Source organism: Pteronotus mesoamericanus, unplaced genomic scaffold (assembly GCF_021234165.1).
Source record: "Pteronotus mesoamericanus isolate MK-2021 breed Mesoamerican mustached bat unplaced genomic scaffold, CSHL_Meso_final scaffold_167, whole genome shotgun sequence".
Classification (NCBI taxonomy): Eukaryota; Metazoa; Chordata; class Mammalia; order Chiroptera; family Mormoopidae; genus Pteronotus; species Pteronotus mesoamericanus.
Genome location: NW_026555308.1, coordinates 2,376,118 through 2,398,673, shown reverse-complemented (window position 1 = coordinate 2,398,673; position 22,556 = coordinate 2,376,118). Strand labels below are relative to the sequence as shown.

General features: G+C 42.1%; 1 protein-coding gene across 1 annotated transcript in view; it reads right to left on the bottom strand.

Annotated features, from left to right (window-relative positions):
• The window catches only part of ZNF174 (zinc finger protein 174), a 35,243-nt gene extending 13,488 nt beyond the window's left edge, over positions 1 to 21,755 (bottom strand). The window contains 9 exon segments of the mRNA XM_054589138.1: positions 4,444 to 4,585; positions 15,605 to 16,205; positions 16,370 to 16,477; positions 18,339 to 18,465; positions 18,981 to 19,072; positions 20,052 to 20,226; positions 21,356 to 21,534; positions 21,537 to 21,623; positions 21,626 to 21,755. Of these exon segments, the coding sequence (XP_054445113.1) occupies positions 4,444 to 4,585; positions 15,605 to 16,205; positions 16,370 to 16,477; positions 18,339 to 18,465; positions 18,981 to 19,072; positions 20,052 to 20,226; positions 21,356 to 21,534; positions 21,537 to 21,623; positions 21,626 to 21,755 (1,641 nt within the window).
• Positions 21,756 to 22,556: the final 801 nt, after the last annotated feature.

Sequence of the window (22,556 nt, the reverse complement as noted above, 5' to 3'; positions counted from 1 at the left end):
TGCAAACTATACCAGCGTGAAAAAGGACATAGAAACTATCAATAAGAGACAAGAGGAAATGAAGAATACAATTTCTGAATTAAAGAACACAGTAGAAGGAATCTAAGGCAGGCTAGATGAAAGAGAAGATCGAATCAGTGAGCTGGAGGATAAGGTAGAAAAAAGCTCCCAGAAAGAGTAAGAAAATGAAAAAAGGCTCAAAAAGAATGAAGTGATGTTTAAAACAATGTGAAATGTAATAATATCTGTATAATAGGGTTATCAGAAGGAGAAGAGGAGGAGGAAGGGATAGAGAACCTGTTTGAAAAAGTCATGATGGAAAACTTCCCTAATTGGAGGAGAGAAAAAGTCACACAAGTCCAGGAAGTACAGAGGGTCCCATTCAAGAGGAACCCAATGAGGCCCACTCCAAGACACTTCATCGTTAAAATGGCAAATATCAAAGACAAACAGAGAATCCTAAAGGCAGCAGGGGAGAAAGAGGTTGTAACATATAAGGGTGCCCCAATACGGCCAGCAGCAGACTTCTCAACAGAAACACTGCAAGCCAGAAGGGAATGGCAAAAAATATTCCAAGTCATGAAAAGCAAAGGCCTGCAACCAAGACTGCTCTACCCAGCAAGGCTCTCAATTCAAATGGAAGGCAAAATAGGGAGTTTCCCAGACGAAAGAAGGCTAAAAGAATACTCCTCCACAAAACCAGCATTGCAAAATATGTTAAAGGGACTGCTTTAAGAAGATAAAGAAAAAGATTCTATGAATACCCAGTTTCTTTCACTGTCACCAGTACTTGGTATTACCAATATTCTCAATAGTTATTAATCTGATTGTGACAATGATGTATTATTTTAATTGTTACTTTATTATTTGTTGAACTAGACCTGTTTTTGTATATTTCTTGCCTATTTCTATTATTTTAAAAAGCTTTAAATAACTATTTGGTACTCTTTATCCATTTTTTGATTAAATGTTTGTAGAATTTTTTCCCTAAAAAAACAAAACTATTAACCCTTTTTTACATGTGTTGCAAATACTTTCCTATTCTATTACATGTCCTTTAACTTTTTTATATGTATATTTCTATATAGTCTTAAATGTTTAATATAGTCATATTGTCAATATTTTACTTTATAGCTTCTGGGTTTGAATATTTTACTTCAGGGTAAGAAAAATATCAGTTTGTATTTTCTCCTAAAACTCCTTAGATTTTACATATTGATTTTTAACTCAGCTGAATATTTTTTGTATAATGTATGAAATAGGTCTCTATTATTTGCTTTATTTCAAGTAGTAGTGGTCGATGCACCTTATTTGTTGAATAAGCTTTATTTTCCCCATTGATTTGAAATATCAATTTAATTATATATTACAGTGTTCGATAGATATATACATTTGTTTCTAGAATGCTCATTATATTTCATTGATCTACTTGATTATTTCTGTGCTGGTGTCATGCTATTTTAATTGCTGAGATTTTATAATGGATTTAAATTTTTTAATAAAATATAATGGATTTTGATGTTTAAAAAAATAAATAAATAAAATAAATATGCAGTTAAAGGAGAAAGAAAGAAGGAAGGAACTCCTACCTTTTGTGACAATATGGATGGAACTGGAGAATATTATGTTAAGTGAAATAAGCCAGTCCATGAAAGACAAATACTGTATGATCTCACCCATAAATGGAATCTATTCAACAAGATAAACTAGCAAACAAAATAAACCACAGGCACGGAAACATGGAGCAGACTGAAAGTGACCAGAGGGGATGGGGAAGGAAGCCAATGGTGGAAAGAAGGAGAATGGACTAAACAAAGAACATGTATGAATGACCCATGGACATGGACAACAGAGTAGGAATTGACTGTGAGACAGGGGGGTGGATGGAATGGGCGGAGGAGGGCAAAGGGGGGGGGAATTGAAACAACTGTAATAGAATAAACATGATTTAATAATAAAAAGAAAAAAATTTATAAATCTCTTTCCAAGAATCACTCTGGCTCCATACATTTCTGGATAGCCTAAAGACCACTGCTGCTTTTTCTTCTTAATTGAAAGCTGCCATTACAGGTTGCTAAGTAAGTTTTAAAAGCTAGCTAATCTATATTTAACTCAAATCCTGGAAGAAAACATGGTATCTTCATGGTGTTCAAATTGGCAAGCATCTGTTGATGAAATGGATAATCATCTAAGAGATTTATTTGTGCTTATGTTTTTAAAGGATATACTCTCTTTGCCACTTAGCATTTATTTCTTTTTAATCCTTGTGAAATCTGTGTTCTCTGGTGTGTGATTTCTGAGGCTCTGGGTTTTGTAAGTAAACATGGGGGCAGAACTTATGGGGTTCCAAGCCTATTCCCTTCACTCACTGTTCCCATAGGTTGCTCAGATCCTAAGTGTTGGAACTTCCAAATGTCCTCTGAAGGCCCATTACTAATCATCAAAATGAACCATTTCTTTTGTAGAATTCTTGAAGCTGGGGATCTGGGAAAGAATATATTATCTTTGTCTTAAATAAATAAAAGGTTTGAGTTACTATGGTATTTTTAGGAGTACCTGGTTATCTCTAGTATTTGGCTATGAGACATTCCCTCCCCTCCTACCATTATTAAATTTTATTTTTTTATTTTAGAGAGAGGTGAAAGGGAGGGAGAATGAGAGGGAGAGAAACCCACAACATATGCATGTGTCCTGACTGGGAATTGAACCAGTGACCTTTTGGTTTGTGGGAAAACACCCAACCAACTGAGCCATACCTGCTGGGGCAGCACCATCCTCCAAATTATTGTCTTAATATTTTTCTTTCTATAATATGCACATACATCTTTGGAATTAAAAAATCTTTTTAAAAAAAGTTATGCGAAGAACAATCTGGTGAAATAAACTTCTCTACACACAGTGAGGTGACTGGCTATGAAAGTCTTCCTCAGACTTAAGGGTGCATCATTCTCATCTGGGGGCATGTTAAAACAGATTTCTAGCCATTACTTCCAGACTTTCTGATTCAGTAGAACGGAGGTAGGGCCTGGGAATATGCATTTGTGACAGATTCCCAGGTGCTGCTGATGCTGTTGGCCCAGAGATTCCACTCAGAAACTTCAGTTATGTGGAAGCTGCTCTCTAATAGTGGATGTTTCTTCCCCAGCCTGGGTTACTCCACAGGCTGCCAGGAACCATCTCCAAAAGAGGAGTATTTAAGACCAGGAGACAGGTGCTGCGCTCCGAACCAGGTGAGCTGTGGTTGACATTTTTTGTCTCTTGAAGTTCTCATTTCACCTTGTACTGACTCTCACTCTAAAACTCATTCTTTCCCAGAGATGTTATACTTCTTTGTGGTTCATCGAGCTTGTCCTGGGTTGTTTTTGTATTCTTTCCACTCTTATGTCATCACATGGCTGTTTGCCTACCCTCATCCTTCCCTCAGAGGCCTGACTGTTCTTGCCTGGCTTTGCCTCTGACCTGGTGACTATGCTGCTATCTCTGCCCCACCCCAGGCTAGAGTAGTGCTATTTTATCAGTAACAGCAGATTCCACTGTTATTACAGAGGCCAGTCACATGTGAGGGCAGAATTGCATCCCTCTGTCAGGAAGGGCAGACACAACTTGGACCTATACAGAAGGCCCCCTCCACAGGGTGTTATGCAGAAGAATGACAAATATCTTGCTAGGTAAGGATCCACATTCCCCCTAGGTGAATGTGTGGATGTGTTCCATTGTTCAAAGAGAGAGTCAGAAAGAATCCAAGAAAGAAGGAGACAAAGGTAGTGGGGAGTCTGTTATATAGAGGGAAACAAGGAAATAAACAGGAAAATACTGAGAGTAGGAAAGAGATGTAGAGAAAAAGAAGACAGAGAAAGGAAGACCCAGACACACACACACACAGAGAGAGAGAGAGAGAGAGAGAGAGAGAGAGAGAGAGAGAGAAAGGAAGACACAGGGCAGGGACACAGACGGAAAGAAAAGAAAAGCAATGGAGTTAGATGTCTCATGACAGGGATGGACAGCATGTGTAAACAGTGAACAAGAATACGGGAGGGGGTGAGAAGGAAAGCAGTGAGGGCAGAGAGTGTGAGGTGGTCAGTGTCAAGGGGGGAGAAAAGACAGCAAGAGAAACAGAGCAGGAGACAGCAGTTAATGAAGCATAGACTGTGCAATGAACAGGTAAAAGATGAAAGAACACGTGCTCACACACAGAGCTGTGATATCATGAGTGGCAGAGGAAATTAATAAAACAACCCAACCATGAGAGTCTACTTCTTTGCCCAGGAAGTTCAAGAGACAATAAGAGCCCTTTGTCAGTCTCAGGACTGATCACCTCCCTTCCTCAAATCAGTTCTGCCCTATGCAGGCTGCTCCTCTTCAGAGAAGTCTCTCTGACCATGAGGTTCGGAGACATTCTCTGAATCTGGCTTTGGCCTGGATTACTCCTCCCTGTTTCTTTACTTGCAGTTTCCCATTCATGATCTGAAAGCCATCTCTGGGCCGAATCAGAGTAAGCACACAGAGACCCGAGATACTCACTGCTACAGAGCGAAGAAAAGTTATGAGGTCCACAACTGGGGCTGGACTTGAAGCCCATGAGACACTAGCAAAGGGGGAAGAAAAAATAACAAGTGATGCAAAACAGCCAGACTTGGTGTATGGAAAAGTAGCAGGTGCACCCTTGACCGCTAATGAAACCAGGACTTTCCTGTTTGTTTTCAGTGAGCCTTGGTTTTACAAGAAACTCCAAGTTACCGGCAGAGCAGTCAACTATATAGGGAAGTGGCTGAGCTCCTCTGTGAACATTTCCACCAGACTCTGGAGCAGTGTCAAATGTAGTTCAGAAGCTTTCGGGCAAGTTGCTGTTGAGGAAGGTGAGGCCGTAGCCCAGAGCTCTGTGCCTCTCAGGAGATGAAACCTCTGCTGGCCTTGCAGGACTCCTCCAGCTCTCCTAGGAGCTGAGCAGAGAGGGCTACTGAGACCAAAGGGCCAAATCAAGGCTCATGGAAGCAGAAAGAGGTAGGATACAGGACACAGTGGAAGACACAGACACCTACAAATCGGAGAGCAAACAGTCTTGGAAACTGGAGGCCCTGGCAGGGCAGTCTGCTCTACAGACACTTTAGTGAGGACCTTTCTGTATATGTGACCTGGTACCAATTGCCTATAAGTAAACCACTCCCCCACAATGGGCCATGTCTCCCAGTTATAAGTTGGAGATGGTTCCTGTTCCCTCACTGTTCAGGATACATTAGTATAAAAGCTATAGTGGATACCCAATATAAAGCCATTCATCTGGCCAGGTCCATTTTCTATATAGGGGAGAACAGTACCGAAACTCTTACGTTGTCTGGGTAATCCAGGGGATTTTGTTTTGAGTTGTGAAATTGGAAGGCCAAAGCCATGTATGTTACTGTCACCAAAGTAATGAATTGTCTGAGTAGGTGTTATATCTAGATTTTGTCCATAGAACATAGAAGAATGAAGGCGATTTGACCAGGGTAATGAGTACTGTATTCTCTGTGGAAGGTGGGTGATGTGCCACTGTGTGAATTCAAAAGGTTGCCATTAGTCTAGAAATTAGGGTCCATTGCAGCTGCAGGGTAATGGAGCTGAATAAGAATGATCGAGAGTGTGGAGGCAGAGGGTGGGTTTCATTTTCAGTTTGGATGGTTAGGGTAGTCCTCATTGAGAAAATGGCGTTTTAACAAAGACTAGCAGGAGAAGGAATGAGCCACGTTGTTCACTGGGGGCAGAGTGTAACAGAGAGAATAGGCAGTGCAAAGGCTCTGAGGCTGGGGGGAGCCTGAGCAAGGGGGCCACCGTGATCTACCAGACTGAGAGAGGCTGAGAGTAATAAATGAGATCCATGAGCCAGATGACGTAGGGCAGTGCTACTGGAAGTCATGTGAACTGAAATTGAGAGTAAGCGTTGAGAGATTTTTGTAGCAGTTTGACACTGCTGTACTATCCAACTGAATTCTTACTGTATTTTTGAATAAATGGTTTTTCATATGTCATTTGTGAATCACCAAGTTAGGGTCACGAATCCCTACTTAGAGGACTTTGAAGGGACTTTGACTGTTTAGTTATAAGAGGGTAGCCTTGCAGCATCCTGAGCAGAGGAGTAATAGCTTTAAAATAATTTTGAATATTTCAACTTTTTTGGCTTAACACTACTTAAGCCTACTTCAACATTTGTTTCAGTTTCTTTTATGTTACAGACTTTACAAGATTGGCCTCCCTGACGGCAGGATCCGTGTCATACTGCTATTTTGCATTTCTTAGAAACTAGCACAATCGGTACTCAATACACGTGTAAAGGAAAAAGGAGAGGAGCCACGTTGCCTGCTGGGTTGAGAACAGACTGTAGGAGGTCAAGAGTAGAAACAGCAAGACCATGGAGGCAGCTACTGTGAAATCCAGGCGTGAGATGATGGTGGCCCAGAGGAGAGTGGACTAGGAGGGGCGATGAAAGAGGCTGTGTGCCCCGCCGAGCATCCCGACCAGATGTAATCAGGATGCGCTTGCCGGGCCAGCTCTAGGCAAGTGAGCCCTCATCAACAGGCCGAGATGGGGACCCCTTGAAAGGGATGCTGGGACAGAGCTGGGTGCAGGGACATGTGTGCTGAGGGATCTTGTATCATCAGTCAGCCTGAACTGCTCTTTTCAGACACTAACTGCTTCTTCTAACCTTGGGATAGTGACCGATGTCCCAAGCATTTCTTGCTTCTACAAGGATGACAGGAGATGTAAGAGGCGCAGGTGGGTAGATCAGGTGGTACTCAGGCAACAGAAGTGGGTGGGAGTAGGCAGAAGTCTCCTGTGATCAGCCCCTCTCTTCTCAGAATCTTTGCTTCCCTCCAAGACTTGCCTGTTCACCAAGTCCCCTTATGTGAGCACACCCCCTGAGGGATTCCCACCAGCGTGGCGACAGGCAAGCACTGCCCTCGGGGAAAACGAGTGGGATTCAGGATAACTAGAGAGAAATAAAAAGGGCAGCTTTAGTAAATACGCTACAATCTTTCTCAGTTGTCTGCCGCGTGATGGTAACCGGGTCTGGCATAGTTTTAGAAATTTGTATGTTGGGCCGCTAAAACCCTGCATTGAGGTATCTAGTCCTTTCTGATCTGACCCCTGTGTTCTTTGTCCCGTGGTGCAGGTATGCCCTGGCGCAGTGAGACCAGGACATTCCGAGCCACTCTCGGTAATGCTGTTTCATAACTCCAGAGCCATCAGTACAGCTACAGGCTGTGGGAGGAATAAATCCAGGAGCAGGGTTTGCTGGGGACCCCAGCGCAGTGTCACACCAAGTTCAAAAGCCTACAGTCAGGTTACCGGAAAGCGAGGAGAGGTCGTGTGCCAGACCCGTGTTCTTTCATGAGGAAATGGATGCCCTTTCAAGCTCCTCTGCACCTCCTGTGGCAGGTGATGCTGTCTCTGGCCAAGAGGGAAGTGAGGTGGAACCCGGAAAGCTGAGTCAGCAGAACAGGGAGCCCACAGAGGTTGGAGAAGGTACCACTGTAGATGGTACAGCCAGGGATGAGAAGGACTTCAGGGTCCTTGGCCAGGAAGATAGGGAGCTGACCTGGCCAGTCCTGTTTCCAAACAGGCTGGTATGACTCTTGGCTCTGATGGTCAAAGGATGGGAAAGTACACTTAGAATGGGTTGTTTCTGATCCTGGCCTTGTCTTCCTCTTGAAGAATGACCATATACGGGTCAGAGAGCTTTGGTTTTTGTGCAGTTGAAGGATTATATCCCTTGCATTTTAGAGCCCTGATTTTGCATTTGCTGGTCTTTTTCAGAGTCCATGTCATCTTTTCTCATGGAGTTCCACTTCCTTTGTTGCTTAGTTAAGCCTGCAGCCCAGACTCTCTCTGCTTCCCTCCTTTCATAACCTAAGTCTGTGCTTGCCAGCTACTCAGAAACACTTTATTTTTGTTTCAGCTGCCCAAACTTGGGGTGTCCTTTTATGATTCGGCTCCCAGAAGCTAAGCCATTCAAGAATTGAGAACGCACCTATAGACAGGTTGACAGTTGACACAGAGCTTAACTCTTCTCTTCAGTTTTGTCATCATGTCAGAATGTGCAAAAAGTTGCAGAATAACAGAGAAGTGGCAGGATAAATATTTAGGAAATGAATGAGAGGGTGAAGATATATGAGACAGACTGAGGTCATGAGGCCTGATGAATTGACAGCATATCAAGTACTTAAGCATTATAAAGAATACCAAAGGATACTAAGAGTGGTCTTTGATACTGTCTCTGGTCCAATTTCACTACTTTCCTTTCTAGGGCAGGATTTCTTAACTTGGGAACTATTGTTTGAGGCTGGAAAGGTCTTTATTGAGGGTGGGAGGTTGGGTGTGTGTCCTGTGCATTCTGGGTGTTTAGCTGCATCCTTGGCCTCCACCCACTACATGTCATTAGCATCCCCCAGTGGTGACAACAGATTTGCCTCCAGGCATTGCCAAAGGTCTTTGAGGTGCAAAATTGCCCCTGGTTGAGAACCCCTTGTCTAGGAACATAACATTAGACAAGGCTGGTACAAGTCTTCCATTTGTCCACCTCGTCTTCCTACAGAGCAGATCTGGACTACTTGACTTTCTACAAATCTAATCCAATTGTATAATTGCTCAGCTCAAAAGCCTTCAAGACCTTCTATTGCCACTGAAATAAGCCAGGATCTCAAGCTTGCGAAGCTCTCCTTAGCATTCAAGTCTCAACTTATCTCAGTCCCATTGCACATTACCCTATAGACATCCTACATTCCAGCACAGGTGAACTGGTCCTAGGTCCAGATACAGGCTATGTGCTTTCCAGTCTTAGTGCCCTTGCCTACTAAACTTTTCCTGCCTAGAATCCTCTTTCCCTAAGGCCGATTCATTCTGTTTACACTGAACACAAGAAGCTACCAGTCTGCATCCCTCTCAAACAGGTGAGGAAGGGCACCTAAGCCTACACATTAGAAATGTAGAAATAAGTAAAAAAAATTAAGTTCTCAAGGAGAACACCATCAAAGAAGGCAAGACAACCACAAGCTGAGAGCTGCTAACACTGCCGCCACCACTTTGTTGAAGCCTCCTAATGTGTTGAACTCCTTGGCTCTGTGTATAAATCTTTCCCAGGGCACCTTACTTCATCCCAAATAATACCCGAATTTGTTTCTGGTGTGTTTATATATTCAACCGGATTGGGAGCTCTCTGAGGGCTAGTAGCATGCCTGAATTTTGTGTCCTCACTTCCCAGCACAAGGGCTCACAAGGATGCATCAAGACCTTAGTGAATGAATGCTTTATTAGCATGAATCTCAAGGGCAAGAGGTTCACAGCCTTTCAGAGGAGTCGTCACCCGGGAACTGAACAGCAGGGCCCTGATGGGCACCGGGGATGACATGCCCTAGTTCCCCCAACTCCCAAAAGAAGAATGTGGTGCCAGCCCACTAACACTCCAAGGGGAAGGACGGAGTAGAGGTTTCGAACTGCAGCGATAAGGGGCCGCTTTGACAGTAAAAGCCAGTCTTACATTCTCACATCACCAGACAGGCCATCTTTTCCAAACTGGAAGATGAGAATCTGCTGCAGAGCAAGATGAGACTTCCACAAGGCCAGATGCACACACAAGGCCGAAGTTCTAAAAGAGGTGCATGTTGCCTAAGTGCTATGCTAAAAGTCCGCTTTCCCTACCTGTTTCCACCTTCCTCTAATTGACAGCACTCGTCGCCAAAGAGGGGACAGCATACACAAATGTTCACTGAGACCAAAATCGCTGTTGAGGCTGATCAGCCGTGAGTCTGGGAGTTTGTTATTATCTCCTATTACTTTATTGCTGTTCTACTTGCAGAATGTTTCCACTTGTTACTTGGATGGATCCTTGGACTGTTCCTAGTTGGGATCACACTGAAGTAGAGGTGCAACAATAATGAAATAAATGTAATGCTTGTGTGCTTATCACAGTTCTAAACCTGTACATACGAATTTATCCTTGCAAGTCTTATGAAGTTAATATTACTATTTTCATACTCCAGACAAGGAACCTGAGACAGAATTTAAGTGTCTAATGTCAAAAATGAGACTAAGACTCATTATTAACCCAGTGTTTTATCCCCTGTTCTTATTAATATTTCATAGGTACCACAAAAACATTCTCACTTGAAAACAAAGTCTTACCATCTCTTACCTCAAAAACTGCACTCCCTCTCAGAGGAAATGATTGTTAGTGTATAGGTCTTTCTGGACCTTAATCTGTAATTTTGCCCATTTACTGTATCTTAAAGTTTTTACTTCAATAAAGTCCCCTCATCTTTAAAAAACAAAAAAACTGCTGCACCCTGGCTGGGTGGCTCAGTTGGCTGGAGTGTCCTCCATTACACCAAAAGATCACAGGTTTAATTCCTGGTCAGGGCACATACCTACGTTGTATGTTTGATTCCTGGTTCGGTGTGTACAGAAGGCATGATGTTTCCCTCTCACACTGATGCCTCTCTCTTTTCCTCTGTCGCTGTACAATCAATAAAGGTACATGATCTGTCCAGAAAGTATCCATCCATGTACTACGAAAAATAAAGACATTTATTGACGAAGATGTAAGACACAAGAAACTTTGTGTATATGTTTCCCCAGTCCCCTACAAAGTAGGCACCTTGGGACCTTGCACAGTTCCAATTGCCATCAGCCTGCCCTGTCATATTTTCCTGAACCTCACCAACAGACTAAAATATCTTCCCTTTCAAAGGTGATATTAGTTTTGGGAAAAGGCAGAAGTTGCAGGGCACCAAATCTGAGCTGTAGGGAGGCTGAGTCACCTAGGTTATTTGATGTTTTGCCAAAAAACTGCATGAGACGTGATGCATGAGTGGGCATGTTGTCATGAAGCTGCCAATCACCAGTTAGCTGCCCATAGCTGTGGCTGTTTTCATCCTATTGCATCTGTCAACCAACAAAGAACATTGAGGTAGTACGCCTTATTAATTGTTTGGTACTTGTGATGGACAATGCCTTCCCAATCAAAAAACGCAGTTAACATGGTCTCGATCTTGCTGCAACTTTGCCACACCTTCAGGTGTGGAAAGCCAGGCGACTTCCATTGGGACAACTGGACCTTTGTTTCCAGATCATAGCCATTGATCCACGATTCACCTCTGGTTGTGCCCTTTTGAGGAAATCTGCTTCATTTGTAGCAGTTTGAATCAAGTCATTAGCAACTGCAGCATGATGTTCCTTCTGCTCTGGTACCAGAAACCATGGAACGAATTTTGCCCCAGCATGTTTCATGCCAAGATTCTGCATCAAATTCTCAGACACAGTAGTTTTTGGAATTCCCAGATCAGCTTCTACTCATAGTTCTCACACTGACAGTGGCCAATCTTTGTTGACTGCAGCCCATACACGTTCAACATTCTCAGGTGTTCTACTTATTGGAGGCCTTCCAGAATGTGTTTACTATATTTGTGGCCATTTTCAAAGCATTTGTGCCACACTTTTATTTGCCCCACACTCACTGAATCGTCCTGAAAAGCCTTCTGTATCATCTGAATAGCTTCCGTGGAGTAATGTTCAAGCTTAATGCAAAATTTGATGCAGATGCATTGCTCTACTCACTCAGTCATTTTGAATGCGATGGCCACACAGTACACATCCTCACTCAACAGGGTTTACAGCCTCCACTGACTAGTACAGTGAAGTCATCATTGTTCACACATGCACATTACAGTCCACTCTCCTTGGCTGCCAGGTTACATCAATGTCGTGCAAACCGTTCTCATTATATTAACAATGGCTGGACTTTTTCCAGACAAGCTTCATATTCTCAGGCGAGGATTTTTTTTTAAAAAATTATTTAAAAAACTCCTGCATTAAGGCATGTACTATAACATATTCAATCTTCAATCATTTCCTTTTTATTTTTTCTATCCTCACCTGAGGACATTTTTTCATTGCTTCTAGAGAGGAAGGGAGAGAAACAGTGATATAAGACATATTGATGGGCTGCTTTCTGTACACGCCAGGACTGGGGATTGAATCCACAACCTTTTGGCTATAAGACAATCTCCACCCAAGCCACATCAGCAAGGGTATAATTTTCCTTTTGATATGACAAACACTTTCCTTAATTTTCATGTGTGTTAGTCTAAATTGCAATATTCTGGAAATTTATTCAAAAGGGAGCTAATGGATTAGGATGTGTAGTATGAAGAAAAGAACAGTGGAAGTTTCTATATGGTCTCTCTGTCTTTTTTTCTTCCCCCCTTCATCCCTAAATAATTTCTGAAGACTCTTTGTTGCACAATAAAGGCAAAGTAGGTCATCAGGATATAAATGCAGGGAGATGAAAAGTGAAATAGACTGATACACCTCTGTAGGTTATATACGTCATCTTTGATTAAGTATAACACTGAGCAATTTAATCTAAGCACACCCATACAGATTACCTACTTGGGTCTTTACAACATACTTGCCAGCTATTATATTCATTTTACAGATGGTGAAATAGTGTTAGAGAGATCCATTGACTACCATAGTTGCAGAGTACAACAAAATATTCAAGTGTGTTGGGTCCTAGTGTCATGAACTTTCTAAGGTATCTTGCTGCATCCCTATTCCGAGGGCAAGGTAACTAGATGACTATAGTGACAGGAAAGAGAATTAGCAGAATGTGACTGTGAAAAGCAAGGGCTTCTAGGTAGCCCTAGTCATGTGTCTCCTCAGTCACCTAGAAACTTCTTCAGTGCACCCTTAAGATCTTTGTTCCTCGGGCTATAGATGAGAGCAGAGCATGGATTTGACTATAAAAACAGGATAAGGATAAGGAACTTGGTCTAATTAAGAACGTAGCTGTTCTTAGATTTAGTCAGAGGGGACTGTGCTAAAGAGTAGTCCACCACTACCTGGAAATTTCAGGTTCCAAAGCCTTTGCTTCTCTCTGCCCTTAGCTATACAGTTCCTTGGCTAGCTTTGACAATGTAGTCACAGGTGACTAGGGTAAAGCCCACAGAGGCCAGGAAGAAGATGACTGTGGTCACTAAGAACTTGAACTTTTGAAACAGGCCAGGTTATGCTGCAGAAACACACAGCGCCAACACCTGTGTTTAAACACAAAGTTTACTCATTCCTACAAAGCCCATTGTAGGTCTTGGGACTCTCTAAACCAGCTCTCCTGCCAAGTAAGGAAAACAGCATTCCAGACTGGTTTGATCTCATGGCTCCTCTCTCTGTATGTGCTTCCATAACTGAGGCAGGGAGAGAGCATTACATGGTCTTGCACCAACAAATAAATGCTTCAGACCAGAAGTGAGACTTCTCCTCACAACCCATTTACCAAAATGAATCAATGACCCTGTCTAACTGCAAGAAGCAGAACATAATCATTCTCCTTTTAACCGTTCATCAGAATACAAGCTGCATAAGGCTATGCATTTTTTTTTCTCTTTGGTTTACTACTATATTCTTGGTCTAGAACAGCAGTGCCTGGGCACATAATAGGCCCTCATCAAATTAAATGAATGGATAGAGCCAGGAAAAAATCTACATGCATCTTGGGAGAAGAGAGTCCCAGGAGTCTAAGGCTGAGGCTATTGGGTAAGAGCGATGCAGACTAGAGATTCACAGCTGGCCTTCATCAAATCAGCATAACCCTTACCACCAGGGTTCAGCTCCTGAAAGGAGCTGCAAGAGCTACAAATGCATCTGCTTCTTAAATGTAGTCAGTCTGCCCAACATATCTGGGGAACAGGGAAAAGGGAAAGAAGTGCACACTGATTGAGCATCTACTGTTGCTTTTCTTTCACCAGTCCCTGTAATCTCCAGATCAACTGAGGTGAGTATTTTCTCTATTTCATAGAAAATAGAGACTTAAGAGTGTTTCAGTAACCAATCAAAAAATAGGAATGTTTCACAAGATAGAAATAGATACAATACCAAGTCTTCTAGGCTGGCTCCGGAGAGATAACATACAAAGCCCCCGTAATCCTGCCCTCAGGCTTGATTGATAAAGCTAAGTGACAGCCAACAGACCCACTAGCTTTGGGGCCTTGAACAAGTCCCTGAATATTTGAGCCTTAACTTCTTCATTTATGAAATAACAGATTTGGAAGAAATAATTTAACTCTTTTTCAGATACTACCTAAAAGCTCTAACAGGAACAAATCTGAGTCAAAGGGAAAGGTACATAAAGGGCAAATTATTAGAAAACCCACAGCCTAGAGAAATGTTTAGCAGTCTATCAAACTTATCTCCCAAAGCTACTGCTAAATACTGTACTGGAGAAAACAGACACTGGTCAACTAGGCCTGCTAAGAGTTGACAGTATATGACAACGAACACAGATGTGGATTTTCCCACTTTTGCCCAACACTCAGCATCAATCTTCAAACATTTCTTTTTGGAAACCTGGTCTTAGGCTGACTGAATTCCTAGTTCACCACTCCCAGTGAACCACAGAATCCTGCCTGCAGCACCGTCCAATTCCCCAACATAACTCTCTTTATTCTTAAAAACAAACAAAAGCCAGCCATGGCTGGGTGGGTGAGTTGGTTGGCGAGTGGTCTGATACACCAAAAGGTCACAGGTTCAATTCCCAGTCAGGGCATCTACCTAGGTTGTAGATTCAACCCCTAGTTGGGGTGTATACAGGAAACAACCTATTGAAGTTTCTTTCTTTCTCTCTCTCTCCCCACTTTCCCCTTTCCTCTTTCTAAAATCAGTAAACATATCCTCGGGTGAGGATTTTTTTTTAAAAAGCCAATTAATAAGAAAACAAACAAAATCCTGAGAAGTTAATTTTCTTTTGGGCCTCAGGAAAGTGCTAACTTTTATGACTGTTTTATTCTGTTGACTTTGTGAGGGAAGGAAACAGTTTACTTTGTTATTGCAGAAAATTCTTCTTCACATCTAATACATATTCCATGGCTAAAAATTCCAACCTGTTTCCATATGATCTCATTAGAAATGTTTTCCTTTTTCAAACACCACCAATGAGAGGTATAATATATTACTAGTAGATTCCCTACTGGAGAAGTAAAAGATTTCATTACAGAAAAATTGTGCTAATAGGGTTCAAGAGCTCAAGTAGCTAAAAAGTTCAAGAAGGAACTCACGTGATGTCCAATGACAGAAGAGAGGAAGAAAATCCAATTTGGTTCTTGGATAACTTTACATTAGACTTCATCTCTATCCTATGAGATTATTGAAATTGATAATGCTACTACTCTGAAGTAATGGTATGCAATAAAACAAGGATGTTACTGCTTTTGTTTTGAAAGACCATGCCACAGATTTTTTCCCTCATTCAGAATATTCTTTGAACACCTTTTGCTAAGAAACTCCCTAAAGGTATAAGTAAAAACAGTAAATAATACAACTATTAAGGCATCCCCTGCAGAGTCCAACTTGATTCCTCCCTGTGCAACATTTATATCCCCAAATTTTCCACTGATGAAAAAGTTTTCATGCTTCATAAATTTGCATTTTTCATAAACTTAAGCGTCAAGCTCCACTTGGTAAAATTCTTCAGACTGAGGACACTGGACAAGCTTCCCTTCACCAGGGAATTTCTGGTGACTAAGGTTTGACTGCATGCTGAAGATTCTCAAGCTTTAATCCTGTTGAAATAATCATAGGCTACAAGTGGGTTCTCCGGTGTTTAATAAGGTGGGAGTTCTGACTGAACTTTTTTCCACATTCATAACATGTAAAGGGCTTCTCTCCAGTGTGAGTTCTTTGGTGTGTGTGGAGATTTGAAGTTTGACCAAAGCTCTTCCCACACCATGAGCATTTATATGGTTTTAATCCTTGGTGTGATGTGAAGTGCTTATTAAGATCTGAACTCCATCTAAACCTCTTATCACACTGTTGGCATTTATATGGTTTCTCTTCAGTGTGAATTCTTTGGTGCTTAATAAGGTCAGCGCTAACTCTGAAGCTTTTCCTGCACTCCTGGCATTTAAAAAACTTCTCTCCTGCACGTTCTTTCTTGTGACGATCCATAAGTTTCACCAGCTCTTGTCTCCAGGCTGAAAGTTTCTCTCTTTCCTTTACTGAAAAATCTTGGTGCCATTTCCCCACCCTGTGCATATCACCATGATTCTCTTTGATTGTTGATTTCTGGGGAATTTTCACTCTGTCCACTTTTGAAACTATGTCTCCTGGTGTTTGCATTTCTAAGTCAGGAAGGCATACAGATTGATGATTTTGATGATTTTCAGTGTCATTTTTGAGCTTTAATCCTGTTGAAATAATCATAAAAATCAACCAGCTATATGGCAGAGCAAGAAAACCTTAGGAATAAAGACAAAAATTCAATGATCACTTGATTTTAAAATATAGATAAGTAGAATCTTAAAATGTTAAGTCCTTGCAAAGGTTCCTATTAAGGCACAGGTGTATTTACCTTTGGGTAGCACTCCAGGACTGTCCATGAACTCTGTGGATCCTTGAACCCGTGACTCTTTCCCTTGCTCTAGAAAGATCACTTTAGGTTTGGGGTGCACAAACATGGCTGTGAAATGAAAAAACTGAGGTCAAGGACTGCTAACTTAACAATGTTCACTAATTATAGACTATTTCAGGAACAGCAGGAAACACTTCTATAGTTTGTTACCGCAAATGGTTAAATGGATAGACTCACACATCAGCTATCAGGTTTACATTATACTGCATTGATAAGTGGACGTGCAAAGTAGAGATTAAGAAATAAACTTAGCTTGCACTGGCTGGGAGGATCAGCTGGTTGACCTGTGAGTTTGATACCTGGTCAGGGTGCATGCAAGACGTGACGGATTAATGTTTCTCTCTCCCTCCCTCCCTTCCTCTCTCTCTAAAAATCAATAAACATACACTCAAGTGAGGAAAAAACGAAATAAATCTAGCTTGATCAATGAAAAAGACATAGGGCATGGGGATCTTGTGTATATTCCCCATCTTCTTGCCACCAATAACCCCACACTTGACCAAGCTGGAATAAAACTTTGGAGGCTGTAGGGGATTCAGGCAGGTCCTATTAACTCTTTAGGAGACACCCTGAATAAGATCTGGTTAGCAGTGCCAATGTGAAGTCAGTGGGTTGGGAATCATACAAATAGGTGATTCCTGTCATAATTATACTAACTTTCTATTTAGCAGCAGAACACACCAGACAATAGACTATTATTTGTACCACTCTTATGGTTCACTGCTTCACATCCCGTTGGATGAAACGGACCAGAATCACTTAGTGGGCTTTTTGTAACTACAAATGATCAAATATGGGAAGAATTCATCATTCAGTCTTCCAACATGTGTACTGAGTGTCTACAGTGTGCCATACTCTATGAACTAGGGATATGGTAATACATAAGCCAAAGTTCCCTGATCTCAGACAACTTATCTTCTAGTGGGATGGTGAGACAATCAAACATCAATAGTCAAATGAAATGTCAGAAAATGATAAATGTTTTAAAAGAAACTAAAGCAGGATAAGAGAGAATTTAAGATTCTGCTTCTGTGAAGCTACTTGAGAAACGGCTGGGTGGAAGGCCCTTTTGAGAAAGTGGTATTTGAGCAGACCTGAAAGTGCGAGTTTTGCCACATGGCAGAAAAGTGTGCCAGGCAGAGGGAAGCAGAAAATAGAAATGAGCATGGCAATTTCAAACAACAGCAATCAGACTGCTGTGGCTAAAGAGAACTAAGGCACTAGTGTCAGGAGTTGAGGGCAAAGAAGTAATAGAGGGCAGATCGAGAGGGTTCTAGGAGTCTTGGTAAAGAGGTTTGATTTTATTCTGAATGGACAAGAAGTCATCATAAGGTTTTGAAACAGGGAAATGTCATGATCTGGTCAGGTTTTAAGAGACTCTGGTTGCTGCATAGAAAACAAACTATGGGAGGGCAAGACTGACCGCAGGAAGGGCCAGTTAGAAAGGTAGTGAAGTAGGCCTGCTTAGAGATGGCTTAGACCTGGATATTAACAGCACAAGAGGATGAGACATGGTTGAACTCAGACTGTACTGTGAATGTGGAATACAAAGGACTAGTGTTACATTAATAGTGGGATACGATGGCACGAAAAGAGTAAACAATGAAGGTATTTTTCTTGCCGAGCAACTGGGTAATGAAGGTGTCCTTTACTGAGTAGAGAAAGATATGAGAAGAGCAGGTTTGTGGGGGAAGAGGGAAAAGAGATCAAGAATTCTTTGTAATGTAAGGAATGTGTACTTACAAAAAGCGCCCAAGTGATCTGCACTCACCCTTCCCCTGCCCACACCATCGAGTTCAGAACCAATGAGCTACTGGAACAGACTCTCTCACAAGGGTGCATTCCCAGTAAGTAAAAACACATGACAGATTACTCAACTTCTACAAATAGGGAAGGGGAGAACCTTTACCTAAAGAGATAACAGTCTCATAGTTTTCCTGCATGACATCACCGTAGAGAGCCTTCTGACTGGGATCCAGTAATGCCCATTCTTCCTGGGAAAAATACACGGCCACTTCTTCAAATGTCAACATGCTCTAAGGAAGAGAATGGGCTTCAGTTTAGTTAGTACTGGCCACTCCAGAAGCAGCCATAACATCTGGCCCATGAATAGCATGGTAGGCCAAAGGAATTTACAGCACATTAAAAAAAATGCTTATTGATTTTATAAGGGGGGAGAGAGAGAGAGAGAGAGAGAGAGAGAGAGAGAGAGAGTCAGGGAGATAGAAAAAGAGAAACAATGATTTGTTGTTCCACTTAGTTATGCATTCACTGGTTGCCTCTTGCATGTGTCTTGACCAAGGATCAAACCCACAACCTTGGCATATTGGGATGATGCTGTAACCAGCTTAACTACTTGGCCAAAGCCCAGCACTTTTTTTTAATTGAGAAGGCAGAAGGGAAGGAGACAAGGGGTCAGCAAACAGCCTGGGAGGTGACCAGTTCCCCAGGGAGAACATCTGGGCTAACATGCCTCTGAGCACCTGCTGGGCAGTGTGGGTCACAGGCAGCAGGAAAGGGCAGCTCTAAGCGGCTCAAAAGCACAGCTCACCTGTGACTCAGGCAAGAAGAGCTCAGGTGCCACTGTCCAATCTTTGGTGTTTGTCTGCTCAGGAAAGTCTTGGATCTGGTGAACAGGCACAGCTGTAGGTAGAAAAGAGCCATAAGAAATTTCTCTCACTTTTGCCCTGGCTGGGTAGTTAAGTTGGTTAAGAGTATCATCCCAATATGCCAAGATTGCAGGTTTGGTTTCCAATCACATAAAGAATCAACCAATGACAGCATAAATAAATGGAAAAACAGCTCAATGTCTCTCTCTCTCTCAAAGTCAATTAAATAAAAATTTAAAAGAAAAAAGAAATTTCTTTTACTTCTATGTACATCCTGAGCTCATTTCTGAAATACAGAAGATCTTGACTCTTTCAGTAGATGGGAAATCTTTACAAGTGTGTGTGGTGCCCATAAATGGCCTTATCATTGTTAATAAGAACTGAATATCTATCAACTCCCAGAACAGGCCCCCCAGTTTTCAAAAGAAAAATTAATACAACAAAAACCCTCCTTATTTTTCTCTCATGACATAAATAGTTCTGAGTTAAAAAAAAAAAAAGTAACAGATTTGAAAATGAAATACTCATGGAGTCCAGTGTAGAGTAGATGTATTGTTTATCATTTATTATTTTTTCCAGTACATGATTTTATAGAGAAAGGGAGAAGGAAAGTGAGAGAGAGCAAGAGAAACATTGACTTTATATATTTATATAATTCATTGGGTGCTTCTTGCACGTGTCCCGATCGGGGATCAAACCCACAACTTTGGCGTATCAGGATGACACTCTAACCAACTGGGCTACCCAGCCAGGGCTCCTCCTTTCCACTTTTCTGAGAACAGTGTTCATAGTGTTATGAACACTATGGTGCTTATTATGGTCCTTTGGTTTGGATATTTCTGTAGCTAAGGCCAACCCCCACCTTCACCTACAGCTGGTCTATTCTAAGGCCATCTGCGTATGGGGACAGGGCTGCATTTGCACATCCACAGGGCTGGGCACCCAGAAAATGCTCACAATGTTCTGGCTGAACAAATTACTCTCACAGCAGAAATTATCATGAAGCTTCTTACCCCTCTCACACACAGGCTCAGTTTCTTTATGAGTATTCCTGCTCAGCTCTTGTTGCAGATCTTCACCCTGGGACCTGCCCACTGGCTGGACTGCCGCTGGCTTCAGTTTGAAGTCTGGGGTCTCTGCTGTTTCTCCGAATAGCACTGCCTCCTTTCCCAGCACACGGACTGCAACCTGGAAATAATTCCCATCTTTGTTACCAGAACTTACTTTAGGCTTGTGGACTTGTGGTGGAAGGAGGAGAAGGCATAGAGTCCAGACTATGGGAAGTGTGAAACACTAAAGGAAATGACAAAAAGACTTGAGATAACGGGCCACCAATTTTCAACAAAATCTGGGAAATTTAGGACAAAAGAAAAAAAAGTGTGGCTATTGCTAGCCTTTCAACACGTCAACCCCCACGCCTCTGCAGGGAGCCCTGCTCAGACCACTGGCAGGGCTGTGCAGGCCGCCTGTTCTCGTGCTGTCTTGACAGCCTTTCTCTCCTCACTTAGATCCCTGCTGCAGTGATTTCTTGTCTTATACTTTTCTCAAAAGATTAAAAAAATTAATTCTCCTATCAACCATATTTTCTCCATGGCCAGGGAAGGTTTTTTACAGAGAACATGGATAAAATGGAAAAAGGGGAGGAAATATGCTGGCTCCAACCTCCCTCCAGATGATTTTGACACTTAACATATGTCCTGACCTGTGTTTTACACAGGAGACATAAAGCCAGTTGATATGCTGCCACCTGCCCAAGGGCATACCATGGATTCCCACTCACTAGCAGCACCAAGGACCAACCGCTAAGGGAGAGCAGTAGAGGCTCTTAACCATGGTGTGGAAGACACTACCCCTCAGCATCTTTCTTCTCTCAGCCACTAGGTTGACATTTACAAATCTTTGTTTCTCTTTTTTCTTTCTCCTTGTTATCTTCTCTCCCCTTTGTCTCTAAGTGTACTCCACTTTTTGTTCTCCCCCTTATTTTCCAACTCCTTGTTGCCCTTTATTTGTTTCTAATAACTTAAAACCCTTCTTGTAGGTCAAGCCAGACTAGGTTATTACCCTCAATACATGCTGCTCTAAAGAGGGAAAAAAACCAACTCTTTCTCTAAGACCATGGAAGTCTCTGCCAGAGTCTATGGAATCTGTGGAATGACTACTGCTGCGTGTCTGTGGTTTCTTGTTCTGCCTTAAATGGCCTAAAGACACAGTAGATCATTGTCCTAATTCATCTTATTTCTCAATTAAATGCCCCGACGCCCCATATATCCACCTTAATCCTATTTCATTGTTATGTATCAGGAATTTTTCTTCTCACCCCATTCCTCATTTGAGCAGATTTACTCTGCAAGTGGTCTACCAAGGCTAGAGCCTCTTCAATGCTCCGTAGGTGGTGCTTCTTCATCCAAGATTCAGCATTCCTGGGCAGAATGGTCAAGAACTGCTCTAGTACCAGCAGTACCAAGATCTGCTCTTTTGAGCAGAACTCTGGCCTAGGTATAATTCTTGAAGTTGGCCAAGAGCCTCACGGGGTCCACCTGCTTCATGATAGCGGAAGTTCTGAAAGTGCTGACAAGAGCTCTCCAGTTAAGACTGACCATTTGTGCACTACATTTCTTACCCTGAGTGGAGCTCTCTGTCACAGGTCCCTTAGTGTCCCACAGAACTTTGACCTAAGGATTCTAATACTCAGACACCTTCAGAACTACCGTCATCATACTACTCTGGAACAATCTGCTCCTGTGTTGAACATACCACCAGCACTACCTTTGAAAACTGAGGCCAGTGTGGTCTGGAACAAAAAGAATCTTCCTCTTAAGTCTCTGAGGATAGAAAAAAAGGGCAGGTCACTAAGAAAGTCACATGAACTTTACTACTTACTACTTATTATGTGAAAATGAAGAAAAAACATACTGCCTTGCCTTCCCTTTAACAATCAACTGCCAGGCCCTTTCTCCCCTTTTTTCAACTTAACTATAGCAAAGTTCACTGAAGATAATTGCCAAGTGATGACGACTCTGCTTTAAAAAAAAAATCACAAAATGTTGGTGGGTGATCCCTGGCTGGGTAGCTCAGTTAAGAGTGACCTCCCCATACACCAAGGTTGTGGGTTCAACCCCTGATTAAGGCACGTACAGGAATCAACCGATGATGCATAAATGAGTAGAACAACAAATCGATACTTCTCTCAATGTCTCTCTCCTTTTCTTGGGGGAAAAAAAAAAAAAAAGCCTTGTTGCACCCACTGGCTCCAAAGAGTTTCGGCATTATCCAAAGAGTTCATTATTGCCTGTCCTATCTCAACTTCCCCATGTCAAAAGATGAGGAGAATATTCTGAGTTTTTCTTACATTTTACCTATCACCCTAGTCTTCTGCTTTTAGTAAGAGTACAAATTCTATGACCCTCCCATCCTTTTGTGATGACGGAAACCTTCACTTCGTGGAGCATATGAGACTCTTCCTTGTCTTGTATAAACACTAGAATGGGAGCTGAAACAGTGAGGACATAGCAGAAGGA